The sequence below is a fragment of the Sorghum bicolor genome, chromosome 5 (assembly GCF_000003195.3).
Source record: "Sorghum bicolor cultivar BTx623 chromosome 5, Sorghum_bicolor_NCBIv3, whole genome shotgun sequence".
Classification (NCBI taxonomy): Eukaryota; Viridiplantae; Streptophyta; class Magnoliopsida; order Poales; family Poaceae; genus Sorghum; species Sorghum bicolor.
Genome location: NC_012874.2, coordinates 5,255,454 through 5,279,296, shown reverse-complemented (window position 1 = coordinate 5,279,296; position 23,843 = coordinate 5,255,454). Strand labels below are relative to the sequence as shown.

General features: G+C 41.0%; 1 protein-coding gene and 1 long non-coding RNA gene across 5 annotated transcripts; one reads left to right on the top strand and one right to left on the bottom strand.

Moving 5' to 3' along the window:
- Positions 10,195-12,476, top strand: LOC110435789. Its single transcript, XR_002453643.1, has 5 exons — positions 10,195-10,351; positions 11,210-11,357; positions 11,577-11,829; positions 11,949-12,070; positions 12,353-12,476. It is a non-coding gene; the product is annotated as an uncharacterized LOC110435789 (long non-coding RNA).
- Positions 14,062-17,307, bottom strand: LOC8073632 (putative F-box/FBD/LRR-repeat protein At5g56810). 4 transcript variants are annotated; one of them, XM_021461111.1, is made up of 5 exons: positions 16,329-17,307; positions 15,757-15,912; positions 15,500-15,674; positions 14,744-14,827; positions 14,062-14,392 (listed from the first exon to the last, which is right to left on the bottom strand). In XM_021461111.1, exons 1-4 carry the CDS (start codon positions 17,205-17,207, stop codon positions 14,790-14,792), a joined length of 1,248 nt encoding a protein of 415 aa, XP_021316786.1. In that variant the 5' UTR covers positions 17,208-17,307; the 3' UTR covers positions 14,062-14,392; positions 14,744-14,789. The 4 variants fall into 4 exon arrangements, with proteins under 4 accessions (XP_021316786.1, XP_021316787.1, XP_021316785.1 ...); XM_021461112.1 differs by having other exon boundaries at positions 14,062-14,385; XM_021461110.1 differs by having other exon boundaries at positions 14,062-14,827.

Genomic DNA, 23,843 nt, shown 5'->3' with positions numbered 1-23,843 from the left:
ACAGTCTAGGTTGTCGCTATTATATGTTAATGTGCCTTTGAACATATCCTATACATGTTTGGATTATAAAACATGCGCCAATGAGTTTTCCATGTAACCGAAATGAAACCGCACTGCATCTAGCATCCCATCTGTTGCTTTATTTTTGCTCATCATTTCTCCCACTACTACCATGGGGACATACACCTGGATTATGCTAGTGCTGTATCATCTTCCACGACGTCTGTTGCATTAGAGGCAACCTGAATAATTCAGTCTGTGGACAAGATTCTGCAAACCCACCATTCATTTGCAGTGCTTGAGCTTCTCTGTCACCAACGGTTACAACACCCTCCATGAGTAGAGATAATATGTGACAATGGTGGTTGATGTGACTCACGAAGTTCCCAGTGTGCACTTTGCTCTAGAGGTTGGTCGTGAAAGCGACTACATCAGCTTCCCTCATGCCTACCATTCCCATGAGACAGTATCACAGTAACATCCTCACTCTCACCATTTTCTCTCCTTTTTCTCGTCATAATATCAAAATGGGTTGTTAGTGTTAGCCATGCCGGGCGAAACATGTTATATATAGAGAGGGCATGAATGCCAACAATGGTGCAATAATATTGCCTCATACTTATATATTGAGCACATCAGGTGAAGCTATGATCCATTGAAGATATATGTACCATTCAATAGGGACCATGAATCAAGCATAAAAATGAAATCAAAACCTTATGAACTTGAACATCCACAGCATAACAATCATGAGGCCACCACTTATTGGAGGAATCAACTAGTTGATGAGCAACGTTTTGTAAGGCAACCAATTTCAACGAAGCCCAAGAAAACGTAGACTGTTTTATACTCCCTCCATCCCAAATTGTAAGTCATTCTAAGAATCTTGTAGAGTCAAGCTATCCTAAGTTCGACCAAATTTATATGATAAAATAATAATTATTATGATATCAACTAAGTATCATTAGATTCTTTCTTAATTATATTTTCATAGTATACTCACTTTATGTTACAAATCTTAGTATTTCTGTCTATAACTTTGGTTAAATTTAAAAAATGCTTTGACTCTCCAAGATTCTTGGAATGACTTAGAATTTGGAATGGAGGAAGTAGTGTATATACATGGAAGGCCGAAGAAGCTCCTAAATCAGTTGCCATGTGAGGCTCCACAGATGCCCGAGTCATGTTTGTATTTCATGATTACTTAATAAATCACCGAGATAGCAAGTTTTTTCACTGACCATATTAATAAATTAATTGTTTTTTGTTTTGATATAAATCAAAGACCTTTGAGATCCTTCCGCATGGCGAAGGGGCAGAGTAACCTCAGCAAACTAACTAGATTAATTTATGATAAACCAGATATTAAATTGTCCCAGTCACCTCCATATAGTACCTTCCATGGTCCATAACGATTATATATATAGCCATATAGGATGTGCAAGACATCATATTCAGGTAAATCAATAAGTTAGCATGAGGAGAAAAGATTGCGGGTGTATGCTACTCCCTGGAAAAGCTGGCTTAATTTCATGCGGTTAGATAGGCATTGGAGGCAGGAGGGAAGAAGTTACTAGATGCAGTCTATATTACATGTTTCCTCCAGAGCTAGCACTACCATTTCTGACGGGCACAAGTCCCAAAGGCAACACCACTCCCCGTTCATGCGTTGGGCGTTGGGCCCCTTGACAAGGGCCAGCTGTGCGTCAACAAAGGCAGCATGGCCGCCTGGACAGCTTGAACGGCATCATGTCCAAACAATGCGTACTACATGCACATGCTAAGAGACCCATTGTTTTCCTGCTCAGGAACTGAAAAGCAGGTGAGGACGATCAGGCCATCTCTACATCTAATTTAATTAGACTTCATCAATTTGGCAGTCAGTGAGGAAGAGGACTTCTTATATTCTCCTAGTGTATTATCCAGGCCGTTTTAATTACTAATGAGCATGCTTAAGTCAACTGGCACCAGGTGGTCTGCTTGAACAGCGTGTGGATACTCACATATCTGGTGATTAGCTCCTCATCAGTAGATTTGTGGTCATGATCTTTTTTATGAACTTTACCAATAGAAATACATTTCATAGAGTATTGTGTTTAGTAGAATATGCCTTATTTGCCGATTGTGGTTATGTAACATATATATATTATAAACATTGAACGTTAACATGTTTCCATCGTATATCTACAAATATATTCCGAATATTTGTTAAATATTTATTATGTGAAGTATAATCCATGTCAAATTATCAGTTGGAACTATTTAATATTTCTATAGTTAAGTATACTGATTAAATAACCACGATATTGAACTTAATTCAGCCTTCAACATGTGTTTGTTTACATTTAAAGTCTACAATTCTAGGCATTTATACTCACTTCAGTACATAAACTTTTTGTTTTTTCTCGAAAACACAAGTGAACTTCACATCTTTAAATTAATAAGAAGACGAAAAAGGCTAAAGATCCCCTACAAAAAAAAAACTAAACCAGATACCTAAAGTCCTCACTATCTTGAAAAAAAGGATGGCGACCACTAGAACACAGACATAGGGTTTAGTCACTACCAAATAGTGGTGTAGTCAACAAAGTGATGCCCGTAGGTTTAGGTAGGCTCCAAATTAAAGCCTCATCTGTTCAATGGCCAAGCCGTGGCATAGCACATCCGGTGAAGCTCGGTCGATGGTATACCATACCATAGGGACCACAATGAAATTAAGACCTTACAAACTTGAACATCCACAACATAACAAGCATCAGACCACTAGTTATTACTGAAGGTGGAATCAACTAGTTGTGGAGCAATGTTTTGTTAGCCAACCCTTCGCAACAGCTCAAACCAGAATTACATGCTGAATACACAAACTTTCTTATAGTGTATATATACAAGGCCACAAAAGCTATGCTAACTCTGCCATGTGAGGCAGACTCTTCTTTTTATATCATCACGGTTACTTAGATTACTGAGGTAGCAAGGTTTTTCACAGACTATACTAATTACTACTTGTTTTATGTTTTTATAAATGAATGATCTTTGAGATCCTACCGCAGGGGTTGAGTCAACCTCAGCAAACTAATTAGATTTATGTGCAACCAGATATTAAATTGTCCTGGTCACCCTCCATCTACTTTCCCTTGTCCATATCGATTATATATAGCCATATAGGACATGCAGGGCATGATATTCAGATACATCAATAACTTATATTAGCATGAAGAGAATAGATTGGGGGTATATGCAACTTAGTTGGATAAGATACATTCGTGTGGTTACGTAGGCTTTGGAGGCAGGAGGGAAAATGCTACTAGATGCAGGCAGATGGCATGTCCTCGAGAGCTATCATGACCATTTCTCACTGGCACAGGTGCCAACGGTACCAGCACTTCCAGTTCGTCCATTGGTTATGGATGTGTTGGGCGCCATGACAAGGGCCAGCAGTGCGTTAACAAAGCAGGCGTGCCCCAAAACATGTGTGAGTTCCATGATTGAGCAAACTAGCGAGCAAGCTCGATAAAATATCATCAGCCCCTGTGTCAACCAGTCATCACGGCGCCACCGCCTTGCACAGTTAGAGCTACACACTGCAGCAGGTCCCCTCATGGTGGCACCATAAAATCCACTGTCTCTGTCGCTGTTTCGAGGAGCATGCATATATATTGGAACACCTAGACATGTACTTTTGTAGGTTCATGCTTTATTTTGCACTGCATACTCAAGTGCAATGGGTTCGCTAGAGTACTCCGATTGGAATGAAATGGCCACCATAATGTCAGCTTGAACATGATCCAGTTTGCTCAGCACCTGCACGTCACCTTTAGATCAGATAGTTGTGTATAGAGTACTGACGCTTGACCTAGCTAGGAGTCACTTTTTAAGGTCTCCAATTTCCAGTGTGCTTGAGTTGACCACAGAACCAGGCTGCATTCTCCAGTTTTATACTTCTAGTCTTAGTACTTCTATTTGTGTGTTTCTGCAATGAACTATGGACAGGCACTGATGCATGCTTGAACGGCATCATGTTTTATAATTTTTCTTGGTTTCTAGCTACTTTCCAAACAATACAGAAATTTATATAAAAGCTCTCCGTACTATAAAAATAATTTTAGGAGACAAGTGCTATTATTTTCGGAGGCACTATATTTTTTGTCCATCTTTGTACATAATATTAGAAGACAATATTTTAGAAGACAATCACATAAACTTGCCTGTTTCCGTTACTAACCTTCCTAATAAGATCTCTGATCTTTGGCTCCCTGAAACTTTCACCTGGGACAGTTCTCTTATTACTCAGATCTTTAACAACCAGTCAGTCAACTCAATCACTAGCATTGTCCCTGTACAGTCCAACTCCCCTGATATTGTCAGGTGGAATCATTCAAAAAAAGGGGACTGCACGACAAAAGATGCCTTTAGATTCCTTAATACTCAAATGCAGGTACATGCTACCATCTCAAGCAGCGAGAAGCATTACCACTGAAGCTCTTACTATTCTTAAGCGTGTCTGGAAATGCAGGTTGATCTCCCCGGTGCTAAAAACCTTCACATGGAAGTTAATAAGAAGAGCCCTCTCCATGGGTCAAAGAGCCGGAGGCTTATCCTCAAGAATCGATAAAAAATTGCTCCCATTGTGGCAAGATTGAAAATGAATCACATCTTTTTTAACTGTAGCTTCTCCAGGGCTGTTTGGTTCACCCACAGACCCTCTTTGCGCTCTTCTCTCCTACCGGTGGAGCAGGATGGTATCCAAGAAGAGCTTTGGTCACTTTGATAACAATGCAGACTTCTGAGGAGGCTCTTACAAAAACATTGCCACTCACTGGTTCATTTGGAAAGCTCGTAATGAGCTGCGCTTTTGACAAACCAAATGGTCTGTTTTGCAGGTACACTACGCTGCTCAAACCCATATCAGTGCTCACAAGCTAGCGCTGATGAAGGAGGACACTCCCCATTATGCTCCAAACTCTATAGGTCATTGTCAGCATATTGACCAAGAAGAACAGGTGTGTCGTAGGCCAGGCGAGCGAGCCATTGCAACTAAAGGAGTCATAATGATCCAATGGAAAATCCAAAAAAGGCAAGGATTGGAAATCTCATCCAAAACACAAGGTTGAATCTCAAAAATACCATCAAAGCACTAGTCCAAGAGTGTTTCTCTGTCCTTATGGGTGAAGCTATTGGTCTCTCTCTAGCTTCAGCTGTTGTGGAAAAACTTGGGTGGACGCATGCTACTTTCCTCACCGACAGTCGACAGATCCTCGCCAAATATATGAATGGTGATAATCAAGCCCCACCCCATGATTGGAGCAGAATCAAGCCATTCGTCTACAACTTCTTCACTTGAAAGGCTCTTCTACTAGCATCCTCAAGATTGAGAGAAGACTCAATAGCTCAGCCCATTTTTTAGCTCGCCAAGCTCGGGAAGGACATGAGCTTCATGATGGTCAAGTAGCTAAGATGTGCATTAATACTAGCCACAATCATTTGTGTCCTACTCTGCCATCAATTGTTGATGTACTTTTACAGTCATGTACCTGCATAGCAGTCTGTTGCTGCTAGTTTTAATAAATTTGCTTTATGTCCAACCAAAAAAATTACTTGGTCAAGAACAGGTTCGAGCTGCTTCCCATGTGCCTCCTGTTCCCAACAGTCAAAGTAACTTCTCAACAATTATAACCATCGTGTCGCATCTTGATCATCAATAGGACTCTGTTTGGTAGTTTGCTATTGTCTAAAATATAAGAGGATGGCAAAATGGACGAATTTGGTACGTGCATTGTGATATCCCTGGACAATAATATCTCGACTACATATATTGTCACATCATGTATTATAAGAGAACAGAAGGCTCTGAGAGTAGTCATAGAAAACAACAAATGGATACAGTATCTTTTCCTTAACTGCATATTTTTCTTAAAAAGGAACAATAACTTTCAAAGAAAAAACAAATAGGAGCTGTCAACATATTGGAAATGAAGCAGTTTGTATCGGAAAAGTTACATTATTGCTTGAGAACCACTGTATGATTTATAATTTATTTTTGTAATATAATACCATTTATGATTTATTAAAGAAAACACATGGCTACAAAGATTAATTGCAAAAATGGCCCCCTTCGCTGTCTATGGTATATCATTGTTACTTAAGATCTTTTAACCCCTTGACATAAGTAGCAAACAATCTATAGTTACGTTCATAGTCAATAGGTTCTCTACAGAATGTGGTCTCGATGTACTATACTTTCTTCATATGGAATTTGTAGTTTATTCAAACAAGCTGGGCTACATAGTAAGTACAACTATCTGTCTCAAGACTTAAATTTCAATATCACATAAATTAAATAGCAAACAATTAATCTCTTTGTTGTCCTAGCTTTGGTGGTTGTTTGGATTGCTCAAAATGGCAATTATTAAACACAAAGTCTAGGTTGTCGCTATTATGTTAATATAATGTGCATTTGCACATATCCTATATATGTTTGGATTATGAAACAAGCCACCGACGAGTTTTCTATGTACAGAAATGAAACCACACTGCATCTAACATCCCATCTGTTGCTTTATTTTTGCCCATCATTTTCCCACTACTACCGTGGGGACATACACCTAGATTATATGCTAGTGCTGTATCATCTTCCACGACATCTGTTGCATTACAGGCAGCCTGAATAATCAGTGTGGACAAGATTCTGCAATCCCACCGTTCATTTGCAGAACACGTACAGGGTCTCATCTTTTATGGGGTTCTTGACGACTCCGTCCATGAGCTTCTCTGTCACCAGCGGTTACAACACTTCCATGAGTAGAGATAATCATGTGGCAATGGTGGTTGATGTGACTCACGAAGTCCCCAGTGTGCACCTTGTTCTAAAGGTTGGTCGTGAAAGCGACTACTGCAGCTTTCCCTCGTGCCTACCATTCCCATGAGACAATAATATCTCAGTAACATGCATCCTGACTCTCACTATTTCCTCCCCTTTTTCTCACCATAAAAGGCACTAAATTTTTTGTCCATCTTTGTACATAATATTACAAGACAATATTTTAGAAGACACTAAAAAAATATGCCTGCCTCTAAACAAGCCACATGTGTAAATCGTCTCATTTAAGATGCCTCTAAACAAGCGACATGTTTTAAAAGAATAACGTTTTTGGTTTTTATCATAAAGTAGGCGTGCGCTGGCTAATCGACGCAGGTAATTACAGTACAAGGCTAATTAGAACCAAACCATTCGTTTGCATGACAATGGCCCCTGTGTCCATTATTGCTGGGCAAAATCTGTGCTAGACACTGCTAACCTACAACGGAAAAATGAATCAGCCTCGGCGGCGCAGGTGATTAATTCTAATAAGCTGAGTTAATTTGAACGCATGCATCGACAAGATTTCTTGGTATCTGGAAACTCGCTTCTCACATCTTATATATGGGAACTGAGGGAGCACTGAGGAGCACATGCATTTAACTCAATTGACGCTGGCTGTACTGCTTGAACAACTGTCATTCTGGATGTTTACATATCCAGTGATTGCTCCCGCGTCAAAGGAGTTCCATTTTTGCCCAATGGCTTAAGAAGCCATGGAGCCGTGGTCACTCTTTGTGGGCATGTTCATCTTTGTTAAGAATAGAAAACAATTTTTTTTTCAGAATATGCATTGTGGTTATGAAACATATAGTGAAATATGTTCACGTTTCCATGCTGTCAACAACATATTCTGATATATGTTAAACATTATTTTTTAGAGTATTAATCCATATCAAATTTATTAATTGGGAGGCGATATCAGTACTGAATGACCATTGAATTTTATAGTTCGATCACAAATTGAATCACTACGATGTTGAACTTAAATGAGCCAGCAATATAGTGTTCCTTTACAACTAAGACTTCTGAACATTTGTTTGTTTTTCACAACACAAATTAACATTCAGATACTATTCTCTACACCTTGAGTTTGAAAATTTCGGACATAACACTTTAAACAATATAAAACAATCTTTCAAAACACTGATGTCACCACTATTTTTAATTTTAAATTAAAATTCTAATATATTTAGATCAAACCATGAATTGTTATAAAATAAGTTTGGTAGTATATGCATGGTCTGTGATTCTGCGAGTGTATCAAGTTGGTGGAGATTCCTGCTCCACGCTATTGTTGTGGTTACGTTTTTCATGTCATATTTAGAAGTGTGTATGGTAACTTAACATGCACACATGATTATTATAACCCCAACATGACACTTCCTTGTAGCACTATAATTCAAATAATGAGTTCATGACATATCTCTTCTGCACCTAAAAAAGTGTAACAAGAATTGTCTCTGTGCATGTGAAACAAAGAGATATATTGTTTCAAAATCCTTTGCACGCTCGCTCCGCTGTGCAATGCATGCGCGCGAAACCAAGACTGCGTCACCTCCTAGGTTGCTTGCCCATATGCAAAGCAATATACGGTTTCTTTTTTTGTAATTATTTCAGGGATTTGACCCTGGAGGTGCATGCGAAATCTAGGACCATTGCAGATGGGTTCGCAAGCTGCCACCCCTCACCTTTAATTAATATAATGGTCAGATATGTTCTGCTTTTTCAGCTGTTTGAGACAATTAAACATGATTGACATGCATTCTAAGTACTGCCGAGTGATTAAAAACCCACCAGCAATTATCTAGTGTATATGTATGTGTATGTCCTAATGACCTATTCTGCAGTGTAATAGTTTTTTAATGTGAACCAAGACAAATAAACCTTAGCATATACATGATCAAAGATACTGCTAACTTCATCGCCATGTGAGGCAGGGCCAAACATGCCGCTAACTCAGTCGCATCATGTGACTATAATTTATATAATTGTTTCATCCTTTTTGAAAATCAAAGGATATTTTAATTTCTCTATGAGCTCCAACCTTTATCTACCGTTCTAGTATATATTTTGTTGCCCCTGGACGATGATATATATAGGAGACTGGTGCACATCAATTTGGACGTGCAAGGCATGATATATATATATATATATATATATATATATACTCAGGTACTACAGTAACTTAGCAAGAGGAGAAAGCTCACATGTATAGCTGGAAAGGCTTTTGCTCCTTCTTGATAGGCATGGGAGGCATGAGGGAAGAAGCTACTAGATGGCGGCAAACTACTTGACGTCCAGAGGTACCATGGGTAACACCCACCGGTGTGTGTTGCATCAGCAAATCGAGTGGCCGTTCGGGCACCATATCCACTTCCCCAAATGCAATGCCTAACCCAACAGCATCGACACCATGAGCCCCTGGGGAATAGGTCTCGCAGCGCACCTGTCACAGGTGTCTATCCCGTAATCTAACTTATGTGACATGGAGCCCCCCGTGATCTAGCAATACCGCCATACCAGCAAGCAAGCTTGATGAATTGCATGATGAGCAACCTTGATGAATTGCATGGGCCACAGGTTCCGGCAGTGGGTGAGCAGCCATGGCATTGCATGGTTAAAGCCCAATGAGCAACCGCCTAGATTGGCCCGTATGTAGTATCATCAAGGAGAAATATCAAAATCATTTAGTCGTTGCACATTATATTTATGACAATAGTTTCAAAGCAAGTACATGGTTTTATAGTCATCGTCTCATCGATATCAAGCAAAGTTGTGCTCTTCTTTAATTATGTCAGGTTAGCAAAAACATCTACCTAACAACCATTTAATGTGCAAGATGTCATACACATATCATCGAGTACATGGTACAAAGTGGTCAGTTCTACTTTTCTGTGGTGGTATGTTATATATTGCCCCGTGGGGGTCACAGGAGGTTCGTGCATCAATGGCATCATATATATCCAAAGGCTTGGTACCAAAGGGACATCAACTTGACATAAAAGACATATCAGATAACGAGTTCATTGGAAAGGGTTTTATGCACTTTTGTAGGCATGAGAGGCAGCGGGGAAGAAGAGCAAGCTAGGTGCATACATGCCCTGTAGCCCATATATACGAGATCTTGAGAGGATGGAACCCACAGCAGCTAAGGAGGAGGCCTCGCTGGGGAACAGCAGTGCAGAGCTGATGGAAATGGTGGAGAGTACACTTGCAAACAGCGCGGGCCACGCCGTCAGCCCGCTGGGCCAGGCCGCGCCGCGAGCACGCGTCGACCCGCATAGCGGCCCACCTATACGAACCGGGTATAGGAACCGCACAACCCGTCGCGATGCCTCCAACCGCGCCGCCGGCGGCGCCACAGGCGACTCAGCTGCCGCCAGCACAACCTCCACGGGTGGCTCGTCCCGTGCCGCGGCCATCACCACGGGCGACTGCCGCCATCGCCCCCCACCGCGTCTGCCCGACTCCCCAGCGTCGATAAGCACCCAGGTATGCCCATTGAAATCCTTACGAGCTGCAAAACGGGAGGAAGAGAGAAAAATAGGTTTCGATGGGATTGGGATCCAAGATCACTCTGCTGGAACGAGATGGAGAGAGGTGAGTGAGGTGGTTGGCTGACGGGCAATTGGCTCAGAGGCGGAAGTAGTCGTGCTCATCGCCCGTGCAGGAGCAGCTCACGCCGTACCCCATGGCTGCTGCCCGAGCTGCCGCCGGTCGCTCATTTTCTTTTGACTCCTCAAAGAAAGAATGTGGCTGGGGATTTTTCATTCACGACGATCAGGGCCAGGCAGTGGCATCGGGTGCTGGCCGAGAAGAACACCAATCAGGCTAGGGAAAGTAGGGATCATGCCTATCATAATTGAAGTGCTTGGCACGGTTGCAGATCGCTTTCCGGTTCTCTTTTCTAACTGTACTCAAAAAGAGGTTTCAGTCCGTTAAGCAGTGAGCTCCAATCTTCAGAATGCATTCATTAGTAGGTTCACAACGCAAGTGCTGGATGAAGCCACCGAGAACACCAGGCAATCCCAGTTTACAAGTAAAATCAGGTGCCGGCGGCAGCAAATTATGAGATATATTTTATTAGTAACCTATATGAGGATATAAAGATTGATATTTTTTTAAATGAATTTACTGCTGTTTTTTTAAGTAAATTGCTTTTTTTAATTACTTTTGGATGTGCAGTTTGTGTCCTGTATCGTTTCTGAAACTACAACATAGTGGGAACATTTTTTTCTTTAAAAACTTTGTATTTCTGTTAATTCTGTGGTCATTGTCCCATACAGTACAGTACAAAATGCTAATGAGCATCTCTTCTTGCAAAATGCTAATGGACGTCTCTTCTGGTAGGCCAATATACTGCAGTTGTACCTCGCCTGCATCCGGAACACTCTGAGGCTCCTCCTGCTGCTACTGTTCCCAGTTCATCACGAGCCAACAAGCCTAGTGCAGATGCAAACCTGGTGCCACTACCGCCACCACTTTATTGAGAAGAAAGGTGAGTTTTGATATGAAGTTTTTCTTGTGGATGTCGTACTGCAATTAGAACACTAGCTCATGCCATCTATACGCTGCAGTTATCTTGTTGGGTCTCCATTTATTTTACTATTAGTTGAAATAACAGTGCTACCATTTGTACTCTGTAATCGTTATTTGCGTTCTCACTGTAATAGGTATTTGTGTTCTACAGTTTACAATTTGTTTCCATGTAATGCAGAAAGTTTCCTCATCATCAGCTAAGCGGAAGGAATCCGGAATGAAACAACGAAAAGAACAACCAACAAAACAGTTAAAGTCACCAGCAGAGCCAATGTCGTCACTCATTCCAGCAAGATCAACAGGGATAAGGATGATGCTATCATCCCCGAGGGTATCCCCAAGGTGGATGTCTCCATCTACAACATTGGCAAACTCCCCACTACAGCCCCCAACATCTGCTTTGGAGAAAAAAAGAAACAATCTTGGTCATGGTAAGTGTTGATGTACTCTTTTGGTATTGCTTTTTATGCTTCTAATTAGTGTTTTTATTATTGTTGCATCTGTTATAGTTAGTGTTATCTAATAATATATTTTTCATGCTGACCACTAGGATCTCCACATCTGATTAAAAGGCGCAAACTTACATCTGAGATATGGGAAGATTTTGAGGCAATATATGATGGTGGAAATGTGGCTCAAGCTCAGTGCTTACACTGCCATAAGTTATTCAAGGTAAACCGTGATGTTGGTACAAGTGCTTTTGTATTATGGTTACTTTACAATGCAGAGTACATTACACAATGTATTAATGATCAAAGATAGTAATCAAATCGAATAAAGACCCACAAAATCACATGTGTCTAGAATGATTTTCAGTATGAGTGTTATTTGTAAGATATGGCTATCTATATGCTTAAATGGTACAGTACCATTATTCAATGGCATGGCATATATATATTTTTCACTTTCAACGGGGGAAAGGCTCCCCACCTGATGGCTGGGACGTGGTTTCAGGTGTGGTTGGGGGTGGAGGTCCGGCAGCACGGCGTTGCCAGAAGCGTCGCCATCAACCCAGCCCGAAGAAGACCCTGTGAAGGGTGATTTCACTATGCTTAGTGGCTCAATACCATGGCATGGCATATATATATATATATATATATATATATATATATATATATATATAACACTTATGTTTCAGTTGGGAACACTAGCTGGAACAGTGGGAGGCATGAAATATGGGAGCCGCCAGTGATATTTATTTGAGAACAGTGGGAGGCATAACGGAAGCAATATATATTGGCTGGTTAAAGTTTCAGTTAGTCATGAAGCATGAAATTCCCTAGTGACAACAATTGGATACCGACGACCAAAATCGAGCTTATAATTAGTCTCTTGTGTCCAAGTGACATATACATTTATCTCATATTCACATTTCTGAAGCTTGAAATGAATATTTAGGACCCCAAATGAATTCAAATGAACAATTTTTCAATTGAAAAGTTTTAGATATTGTCGAGTACAATGACTTTGGTTTGGTTGTTTTGCCTACCATGGTTGTTTGCAGGATTTGCATTTCAAATTGTGATATCTTGAAATAGAATGTTAGGACCACAAATTATTTCAAATGAATAAGTCATCAACTGCAAAGTTGTAGTTCACATTGGGATATACAATTTTGGTTTTGGTTATTTTTTCATTTCAGATCATTTTTTTAGAAAAACAAATTTCAGATTCTGAGAATTTGGAACAGAACTTTATTACCGCAAATGATTTGAAACAAAAAGGTCAATAACTGTAGTTCTCATTGATATCGATAACTTCAGTTTTGACGTGCACCAACAACCAGAGGATGCTGATACGAGAATTATAATTAGACATGAGCGGCATTGGCTGGGTCACGCTATTCGACTTTGTCTAGTTAGCTTCCCTCTACATCCCATGCCCATCATGATAAGTTGATGTACCTGATGAGTATCATGCCTAGGCGTCAGGATCCTATATATATCACCGTCTTAGGACAACATATAAAACACTATGATGGAAAGAAAAGTACATAAAGGTTACTGCCTAACTAGAATGTTTAGGGGGTGTTTGGGACTGCTCTGCAACACGTTTTTCAGCTCCGCTCCACGTTTTTTTAGCCAAACAGCTTCAGCTCCATGCACTCAGTTCGAAAAAAAAGGTGGAGTTATGAGAGCACCTAAAAAGGTACTCCACAAACTCCAGTTTTTTGTGGACCTGCTCCACGATGGAGTTTGTGAAGCAGAGTTTGTGGAGCAGTCCCAAAAACTTTGTGTCTGACTATAAATCAGCAGATATGCAGAATAAAATAGAAAACATGGATTATATTGTCTCAAAGGCAAACTAATCAGTTGTTACAACCTTCAATAAATTTTGGTGCACCATCATGCTATTTGACTCTGTAGTTAGCTTCCATCTAAGTGCTCCTTTGCTACTGGTGAGTGCGCCACGGTTAAGAGAAAGCACTATATAGAGGTGATGCCAATAATGATGAAATACTTGGTAGGTGTATATATTGAAAATATGCATTACTCTATGGATCACAAACCCTATATCTTTGTTGCTTACTATGTCATTGATATATGTGGCACGACAATGGAACCTCAATGCATGAAATAAAAGGAACATGTTTCACTAGAGAAAAGTTCTGTCAAGGAATTGTAGTCATGATAAAATCATAAATGATGTAAAGCAACTACGGATATTACACTAACTGACATTGATTCACATATTAAGTGTTGATCCCCTGATAAAATATCTCATAGGCATCATGTTCCACATTGTGCATTAAGCAACAAATCAGGAGAAAGATGTTACACATTCTACTAACCAGACAGGCTCATTGAACTGAACCTAGAGATGGAAGGAAATCAAAGCCACCAGTAAAGAGGGAGGGGTGAATGTCTCTTGGCAGTCACAAAAGCAGTGCAGTGAAGAAGTCTAACTGAGCGGTATCAATGGCTTTGTGACCCACTGTAGGGAGAAGCAGACACTACTGTAGTACACCTTGATGGTAGTCTTTTTATCTGCTTGCTGCAGACCAATGTCAATGACCAATGGAAGAAATATAAAAGTGCCATACTTAATTGTGAAAGAGACTGTATGATAAAACACTTTCATAGTAGTATCCTTGGTTACTGTAAAGTTGAAGACGTGCATCAATTTCTTGGTACTTAAAATGATGTTTCTAAAAGTGAAGAACACAGAAAGATTGATGATGATAGATATTAAGTCATGAGAAGTTTATCTTGCAAAGCCATTAACCTAATGTGATGCAACTAATTTGTGACGCAAGGTAAACTACATTGGCATAACAGAGCATGTGGTTCCTATAGACAAAGTCAAAAAAACAAAATTACATAAGCGTTCCAATGTTCCATTTACCTTTACTAAACTACTAGGGTCATCAACTGCCTGGTACTTCTCACTTCTACATGGAGTTGATATTAGTACACAAAAAATCATAACCTGTAAGAGATAAAAAAGTTACAGAAAAGAACAACAACCTGGAGCAAAAATTTTGTACTATTCAATTATTAAGATTTCGACATGGGAAGCATTTCATAAATACAGAAAGTCGCTTCCAATAATAAGAACCAAAGATCAGAAAACTAGATGATGCTGAGATGGTTTTGTTGTGTTTTTTTATATGTCCAGTTCCTAACGAAGTGCATATATGCACAAATATAATGAACTGACACACACAAACAGGATGTATTGTATGTACAATGGCAAGACAAATCAGGAGAAGCATATCTTCAATATAGAATCAGAGTTTGGCATGTTTATTGTATAAGCAGGATCTGATGGCTGCAAATTCGATCAAAATGGACTGTATACAGGCAGAAGAGCATTCACTACAGTTCCAGATGATAGTGCTAGTCTAACAATGAATTCTGATGGCAGCAAATTCAACCAAAATGGACTGAATAGAGGCAGAAGAGCATTCACAACAGTTCCTGATGATATTGCTTGTCTAACATCGAACACAAATTAAATCTCAACCATAAAGCAAAGTGCGGTAATATAAATTGTGATAAATCAGAACAGACATAGTTTGATTACTGATGATACTTGGTTTTGTAACAAGTATGGACAACTGAACAAAAGAATCATGACAGTACATAAATAACTTACAACCTGAACACTGAATTCTGATTTTCCCCAGTGGTATGCCATTAGCATTCAAGACCTTCAAAACTTTGAGTACTACCCCATCAACATCTTTGGATATGATTTCAACATTCTGAAGATGGCTAGGTGCAATTCCCAATGGATTGTAACTTCCCTCTGTTTTCATTAAAGTCTTGCGTGGCTGAAGCAAATGAATAATTTAATCAGTTAATAAGCAAAAGCAAAATAAAGTGTGGTACAGAGTAACAAGTTAATGAGAGCACCTTTGGAATTTCAAGAGTAAGCTTCTCCAGAAGAGGGGTGTGGTGGAGGAACCAAATCAGTGCACTGAGGTCAGTAGACAGAAACCATTTTCTAAGCACCAACGTCTTTAACTTGTTAAATGCAGGGCACCATTTCAAATCCCTGTTGAAAACATACTGGGAAAAGTGCAAGGATTTAAAGTGAAACAATGAACACCATGAAAAAAAATATTGCAAGCTTTGAACACATCCTGGTTAATTAGTAAGCCAGGTTATAAAAGGTTTAGACTTATATCTTTTGTAGATGTGCATCTAAACTATATACAAAAACAAACTGCTGTTTTCTAATCTGAGCATCGCATTCTGAATCTAATGATATAGCCATCTAGCAAGTTTCAGTTCAATAATATCAGTAACACTGCAGGAGAACACAAGTTTCAGTAATGAACTAATTGTATAGGCATCTAGTAAGGCACTCATCAACCAACCACAGGTGATGTTCGATTGAAATCAGAGCATTTTGAAACGAACACAGCTATGTATGTCAACACAATTGCAAAAGCAAAAAACAGGGGATGCAGCTGCAAGCATACCATATCAGGATAAGCTGACAAATTCAAGTATGTAGCTTCAGCCAAGCCATGAAGAAACACGCTGCCCGAATCATGAGGACCATAGTAATTAAAACAACCCGGACAGGCAGCATCTCCACAATCATCCAAGCGACCATTTTTACATCGATCAGCATGATGACGATCGAATCGAACAATTGCCGTTTCCATGTACGGCATTGTTTCAAGCATTGGAGCCCTTCCGAAATTAGCAACGAACTCGAATGAGACGAGGCTGGGGAAGGACAGCACAGTGCGGCAGTTGGAATAAAAGATGCAGTTTTTGATACTGAGATGCTTCAGAGAGGGGGACTGCATTTCCGTTGAAGAAACACTGCACCTCTCCATCTTGAGACGCTCCATCGCCAAGCAGTCAGAGAAATCAAGGACGACGGCGTTGCCCTTGACGCCGCTGAGCTCCAAACTCGTGAGGCGCTGCGAGGAGAGGTGCACGTGATCCAGCTTGAAGGCAAGGCGGGGGTTGGCGAAGGGGTCGGCAGGGGCACGGAACCGGAGTTCCTGGACCTTGAGCTGCAGCACGCGGCTGATCCAGCTGTTGCCGTGCGGCTCCAATCTGCGGTCGTCGGACAGGTCCAGATCCAGATCGAAGTCGCACGAGTCAAGGGGCGGGCCCCTGCGGCGGACGTGCAGCAGGGTGTTGACCAAGGAGAAGAACGCGTCGGCGCCGCCAGCCATGCCGGTGGAGCAGGCGAAGCGAAGTGCGGGCGCGGACCGCCAGCGGTTGCGCCAGCTCTGGGCGAGAACGCACGTGCGCACCGCGTCCTGCGCCGGCAGGAGCGAGAGGATGTGGTGGAGGACGCCCTCCGGGAGGTCGCTGATTCGGTCAGCCCCACTCGCCATGGGAGGTGCTCTGCTGGTCTCGGCCAGTCGCTCCGTCGAGCAGGTCAAGTGCGCCGCGCCGCCGCGGAAAGGTGGACGAAGAAAACGGAGATAAATACTGTGGCCGGGCCCAGTAGTCCATCACGTCCTTATGTCCGCTACATATCCTTTTAATGTTTATTAGTTTTAAATATTTTTGATAAATTAATATTATAATAATGAGATTGTTTTATATTTTTGTACGTGACATATACTAGTATAATGCCCGTGCTAATGCCACGGTTTTTTGTAGAGAATGCTATAGTAATTTTTTTAGAGTTTTAATTTTAGGTAATTGTTTTTAAGTCTATATATATTTTATGAATCATCAGTACATAAAGACATCTTTACATTTTCTCTAACTTTTTAATCAAATATTGGATATCTTCAGGGATGTTGTCGTAGCACTCGTTTGCGCGACTCGCCAAAATTTCAGCCAAGAACTCCGTCCTTAGTGACCTTGATAGCTGTGAATGACAGATAATATTTTGTCAATATTTAATCGTTCATTGACGCAAATATAGTTGGAGACTGCATGTGCTTACATTATTTATCGGCGACAATCTTACACCATCCCACAGCTTCATGAAATTGTATACAAAAAAGCCTTCCAAGTTCCTGTACAAGTTCAGTTGTTTATTTGGCGTACAAATCTGAAATATTTGTTACAACTACAACAAACTTGAACCAAATGACAAGTGATTACCGGTCTTTATGTTTTGATGTAACCTTTGTTACACATGAAGGGTATTCTCGCCGCCATGAAGATATACGATGGTTCCTCTTTGATTTTGATAGTCTCATGGCGAGCATGAACATTCTAGCAATAGCTTGAAATGTAGTTGTATATGCCATATCTTGACTAAAACCAGGCAAAGAAGTTTGTTCTTGTAGTCGATCCATAATACAAATAATTTTATTTTGCATGTCTATTATGAATAAAATGTACAGTCCGTCTTGATAATACAGTCATTTATGTGATATTGCATACCAGGCCAACACTCAAGTACTTTTTTCAATTTTTCTTGATATACTTTGTTAACAGGTCCACAACATCGTGGATCTCGTCTAAACTTAGTTATTTCCTGTTGAATTTATAGTAATTAGCAATCTTTGATGAATTATACTATTTTATAATTATAATTATTTATAAATTTAAACTTAGATCCATGAGGTGGTACTTTTGTTTCGTCAGCTTCATGCCTTGGTTCTTCACGAGCATCCGAATACTCATATTAAATGATTCATGATCCAACTCTTTTTCCTCTTGTAAAATATTAATAATATTTCTATGACTCAAAGAAAATGGATGTGGTTTTGTACTTCGTACCAACTCTTTGTTGAGAACACGAAAAAGGATAAAATTATTTATTGTAGCAATTATATAGGTAAAACTTCGAAAGACTTACTCTAAGGTTTTATCGTTGGCAAAAAACTGGATGATTGTGGAAATGGCCTGCAATAGTTCTTCTTTGCTTGCCCACCTCAGTGTACTTATCATCTTGAGATCTCCCGAGTATAAAATTTGTGCTTCATCGAGCTCTTTCACATCATCAAATTGTTGATTTGGGGTTTCATATTGTAGCTCATTATCTATTTTCCCTCTTTTCTTATTTATCGGGGAGTTGTATAATATTGCAGGTAGCTTGAACCTAAAGTTATCTATGTCAGTCTGAAAACATGAGTAAGTCATTGTATATTACTATTAATCAATTAATCTACTTATTACATATTAGCAATTAGTCATGTAGGAGTTACCGGCGTGACATGATCAGATAAAGTTGTCCCAGTCCAATACTCCATAAAATTAAGCATCCATAATCCACAACTTTAGCAAGAATGTTGGAGCCCGCCTCGACAAGGCCTCATCTTTAGCAAGAATTTTGACAAATTTGGATTAGATTACAAAATTAGAAAAAACACCCAATTATTAAAAGCATACCTGTGACGTTGGTGATGTCGCTTAGCGCATCGCGTATATGTCTAGGTGTAGACATTGAAGCCTCCTGAATGAAGAAAAAGGAACTGCAAAAGGGCATTCATGAATTTTATCATTAGACGTTGCATAATTAGTCAGAGACTCATACTATGACCTCATACACTTTTATTAGTTACTTACTACAGAAATATGCAACCATTCAGATGTACATACATATAGGTTCAGAAATCACCCATCACCCACCTGAACCTATATCTAAAATCATGGAACCATTTAGTATTCATCTAGAACCATGGAACCATTTAGTGTTCATCTAAAACCATGGGCCGTATTATCACTGAGATCAAGCATCTGAAGGCAACAGAATTTTCTTCTTGCTATTTTAGATTCTGTCCTTGTATTTGTAATAAGCTAGCACATGAATTTGCTTCTCTAGGTTGTAAATTGCCCGGCAGTATGCAAACTACCTGGGACATTGTACCTCAATCACTGGAGGATAGCGATTGAGCTGTGACAAGAGAGTAATGAAATACACTCCAATTCAAAAAAAAAACCATGGAACCATTTAGATCAGAGTACTCCTACTCGTTTGAGGTTGCCAATGTTGTCAATGCAAAGTGCATTGGCAATTATCAGTAGACAAGGATGGATCATTTTCCAGGTAATTATCATGAGATATGTTACCTCTGCTTTGCTTGTCCGCTGGGCACAGGATGAGGTGACCTCATGCAGAGAGGACGTGCTGAAGGCCAGCCGTGGCTGGATGTCGAGTACCGCCGTCAAGAGACAGTCGAGGTGCGTGCTGCCGCTGGGATTAGAATTATGTATGGGTACATACTAACAAGAATCTGCACAAATCATGTCCAGGGTGCACGCATCATGCTAATTGGAATATGCACAAATCATGGTAACGGGAATATGCACAAATCTCTTCTATGCACAAATCATGCTAATGGGAATATGCACATCATGCTAACGGGAATCATCGAGCGGCGGTACGATAGACATCTCTACTATGCACAAATCATGCTAACGGGCACAAATCTTGCTAACGGGAATCATCGAGCGGCGGTACGATGGACACGGTCGATGACGCAGACGGCCTCGTAGGTCCTGGGTGCCCTTCCCGTCGCTCCCGTCGTGCACGCAGGCGGCCTCGTAGGTCTCGGTCCTAGGTGCCCTTCCTGTCGTTCCTGCTTGGTCCGGCAGATCCGGCAGCAGGCGCGGCACACCGTCTCTCTGCCGTCCGTCGTGTCGTTGTGGGCTCGTTGATCAGACGGTCTCCCTGCCGTCCGCCGATGGTGCCGGCGTCACAGGCATTTTTTTCGCGCTTGAGGAAGGGAGACGTAGTAGATTGACTAATCATGATTGACCTAGTTATGGTGGAGATTAGTGGGCCGAATTAGTGGGCTGCGGTGGAGATGAGTTTATTGGGCGTGAGTTTGTCTGGTCTAACGGCCCAAGAAGTTTTCAATTATAGTGGAGATATATCACGTATATCTTGTTGCACAAATAAAAGATCCAAAAATTGTGAAAATGATTTTATATTTTCTATAATTCAAATGAATATCTACGTGTTTGTTGAATGTAATTCTAACTAGAACTACTCTAATGAGATTTGAAAAAAGAAATTATATTTAGGCTTCTATATTATATTATAGCCCCCGTTTTGAGCTAGATGAAGAAATCAATTGTTTACTAGCATGTTTGGATCCTTTAGTCTCAACAATGTTTGGATGGATGGATGAATACCCCCACTAAAGCTACTATACAAAGACCAAAGCACCTTTAATGCTCCTCCTTCGCCTCCTCCTTTGCCTCTCCTTCGCAGCGCCCCAACTAGGATAGTTGTGCCGAAGGCCAGGGGGCCACGCCCTCACAAGGCTAGTTGTGGCAGCGGCTAGGCAAGGTCTTGATATGGTAGGGTTCGCGAGGTGGAGCAAGGGGTAAGAGAGGAGCCGAGCGGATGCTATAGTGGGGCGGTAGGGACGGCAGTGGCACCATGGCAGATGCGACAGAAAGAGGAGGCGCATGTGAAGGCGGATCCTGCTAGGGCGAGCATGGCCGACCATGGTAAGTGTGTCTAGTCGGCATGTTGGCGTGACCTCGTGGGGTGTATGAGGTGGAGTTTTGGCCTGGGTGCAGCAGCGGTGGACGAGGTGGAGTCTAACATGGGTGCAGCGGTGGAGTCTAGCGTTGGTGCGTGGTGGGTTCCAGCGATGGTGTGGCGGTGACACACGAGGTGGAGTCACGCATGGTTGTGCAGTGCATTAATGATGGGGGGGGTTTCTTTTTGCTGGTTTAGTCCCCTTTGGTCAATCCCAAGGGACTAATAGACTAATCCCTTTAGTCATTGTGTTTGGGTCTTTAGAGACTAAAAGGGGAGTAAAAGGGGTGACTAAATTTTAGTCACCAGGATCTTGATAGGCCTTGCTCGATTATGCATCTTACTCATAATGAGATGTCGCAACCTGTCGCGATCTGCTTTTGGCCACACGCGCAGTGGACATTGACATGCCCTTGACAACTAGGATATAATTTGGTAGAGAAATACAATGGTATATATTTAATGATAGGATGATACTTTATTTTTTTATAGTACAACACATAAGCCACAACGCACACACACTAAGACCATCTCCAGTGGTATTACCTAAATTAGACCCCTACTACTTAGTTTGGGTTGCCACTTATTTTGGTACTACTCCTTTTTTTTATTTTCTCCAGTAGTACTACCTAAAACACACCCCAAAATCTATTCTAGTAGAGAATGACAACAGGGACCCACATGTTATTCTCTTTGTTGTATTCTTCTCTATGGATGAGCTCCTCTGCCTCGCTACCTCTTGCCTCGATAGATGGAGCACAGCCAGCGGGGCCACGTTGGGGAGGCCCGCCACTAGGAGCCTGCCACGCCTGCCTGAGTTGCCGCTCCAGGGAGGCCCACCTGCGAGGGGGCTGGCCGCGATGTTGTGTTGAGGCGCACTAGAGTGGAGCAGACGGGGAGTCAGCCAGGTAGGGCTGCTGTGCGGGGCGGCAGAAGACATCTAGACAGGGAAGAAAACTACGAAGAAATTTTTTGGTAGTCCAGTAGGGGCCAATACGAATGGGTAGTGGATGGTGAAAGTAGGAGGCCAACAAATCTCAAGGGTCTAGTAGGGGGTCAGCGGAGTTAGTTTTTTTTGCCTCCACTACCCAAATCTCATGTAGGGGGTCAAGTAGGGCATGCTGCTAGGGTTTGCCTATATAAAATGAGCTCTGCAAGTTCTAAAAATTGTTTAACGTTCACGATCTCATATTTTTCATATGAACTTGGATGGAGGCATGTTCTATACAAAGTTTCATAATTGAATCTTTTTTCAGTACAAGATTCATAAGTGTTAATACAAGTTGTCTTTCAATACTGGATTGGAACAGGACAGTTCTAATTGAGGATTCATATGATTCATAAGTGTTAATAAAATTTCATAATTGACTCATCCCCCATCTTTTCTCCAGGGTGGGGTAACTGGATTGGAACAGGATAGTTCTAGACTTAAATCCTCAATTCATCAAAACCTTATAAGCTTTTCGGGTCTGAGGTCTCATACAAGTGACGTGTTTCATATGAACACGTCTTTTACTGTTATCAGTTAGGCGTTTAGTTGATAAGAGTAACAGTACATTAGTGACACGTTTTGTTTCTTAGCATAGGGAATTGAGGCAAAGAAATGAGACATTGACTTTATAAACATGTTTTGCTTTCTATATATATTATGACTGCAAACAAAATATTTGTCAATCACGCATATAATACTCCCTCTGTCACATAAACCTATAATTTCAGGCAATATTTGGTGGAAAAATAATTAAGAGCCACAAACAACAGTAACAGTACATTAGTTAGTTTGAAAATGTGTAAATTTTATGTGCCAAGTGGTATTCAAATTATACCAGGAAAATAATCCATCTATTTGAAGGATTTCAAGAGTACTATACAACATGTTAGTGGTCATGGATGTAATCAAATAAAGGCTTCGCAAAGTCAGATTTGTGTCTAGTATGTTCTTCGATAGCATTATATTTGGAGGATGTGCATGTGTGCTTATTAAATGTGCAGTACCATCACTGAGCATGCCATCTATATATATAATAGTTATGTTCCAGTGAGAGGCACCAGCTCGACACTAGTCAATAGCTGCAGGATGAGGTGAAAACGGGAGGTCCACATTGTTGTTTATAGGAATAGGAGGCAGAACGGAAGGAACTATTCTGTGGCCAAAACTCCTGTTAGCCCGACCGCAGGGTCAGACAGTGACGACAAACGAGTAACAGCGTAGAGCTTGGTCCAGCAGATGTATGGCTGTGGAGTCTGCAAGGCGGGTTCTGGGGCTTCATGCCCACACTGCTGCATAGTTGCAGTTCTCAGGCTCGTTGGCCACTGGCACATAGTGTAAACCAGCATCCCCTGGTCACCACATGATTCCAGAGCCCATTACTATTGCATGAATATATGTCATCCCGTTGTCACCAAATGTCTAAAGAAGCCCATCACCACTTCAATAATGATAAACAGAGGTGTTCAAGAATGGTTTGTAGAGTCAGGTAGCTCGGCCACCCCTATCCCTATGAATCAAACATTTCTAGAAGCAGGACAAGATACCCACCTCTGATTCCATTAACAGAGGAGATCATGCGTT

What these genes read in the sequence shown, in the direction of transcription:
- LOC8073632 (XM_021461109.1), bottom strand. Translation starts at nt 17,207, where the DNA reads ATGGCGAGTGGGGCTGACCGAATCAGCGACCTCCCGGAGGGCGTCCTC. An exon ending in TGTCAGCTTATCCTGATATG is followed by an intron (nt 15,913 to 16,328) that starts GTATGCTTGCAG and finishes CACTTTTCCCAG; the next exon opens with TATGTTTTCAACAGGGATTT. An exon ending in TTACTCTTGAAATTCCAAAG is followed by an intron (nt 15,675 to 15,756) that starts GTGCTCTCATTA and finishes CATTTGCTTCAG; the next exon opens with CCACGCAAGACTTTAATGAA.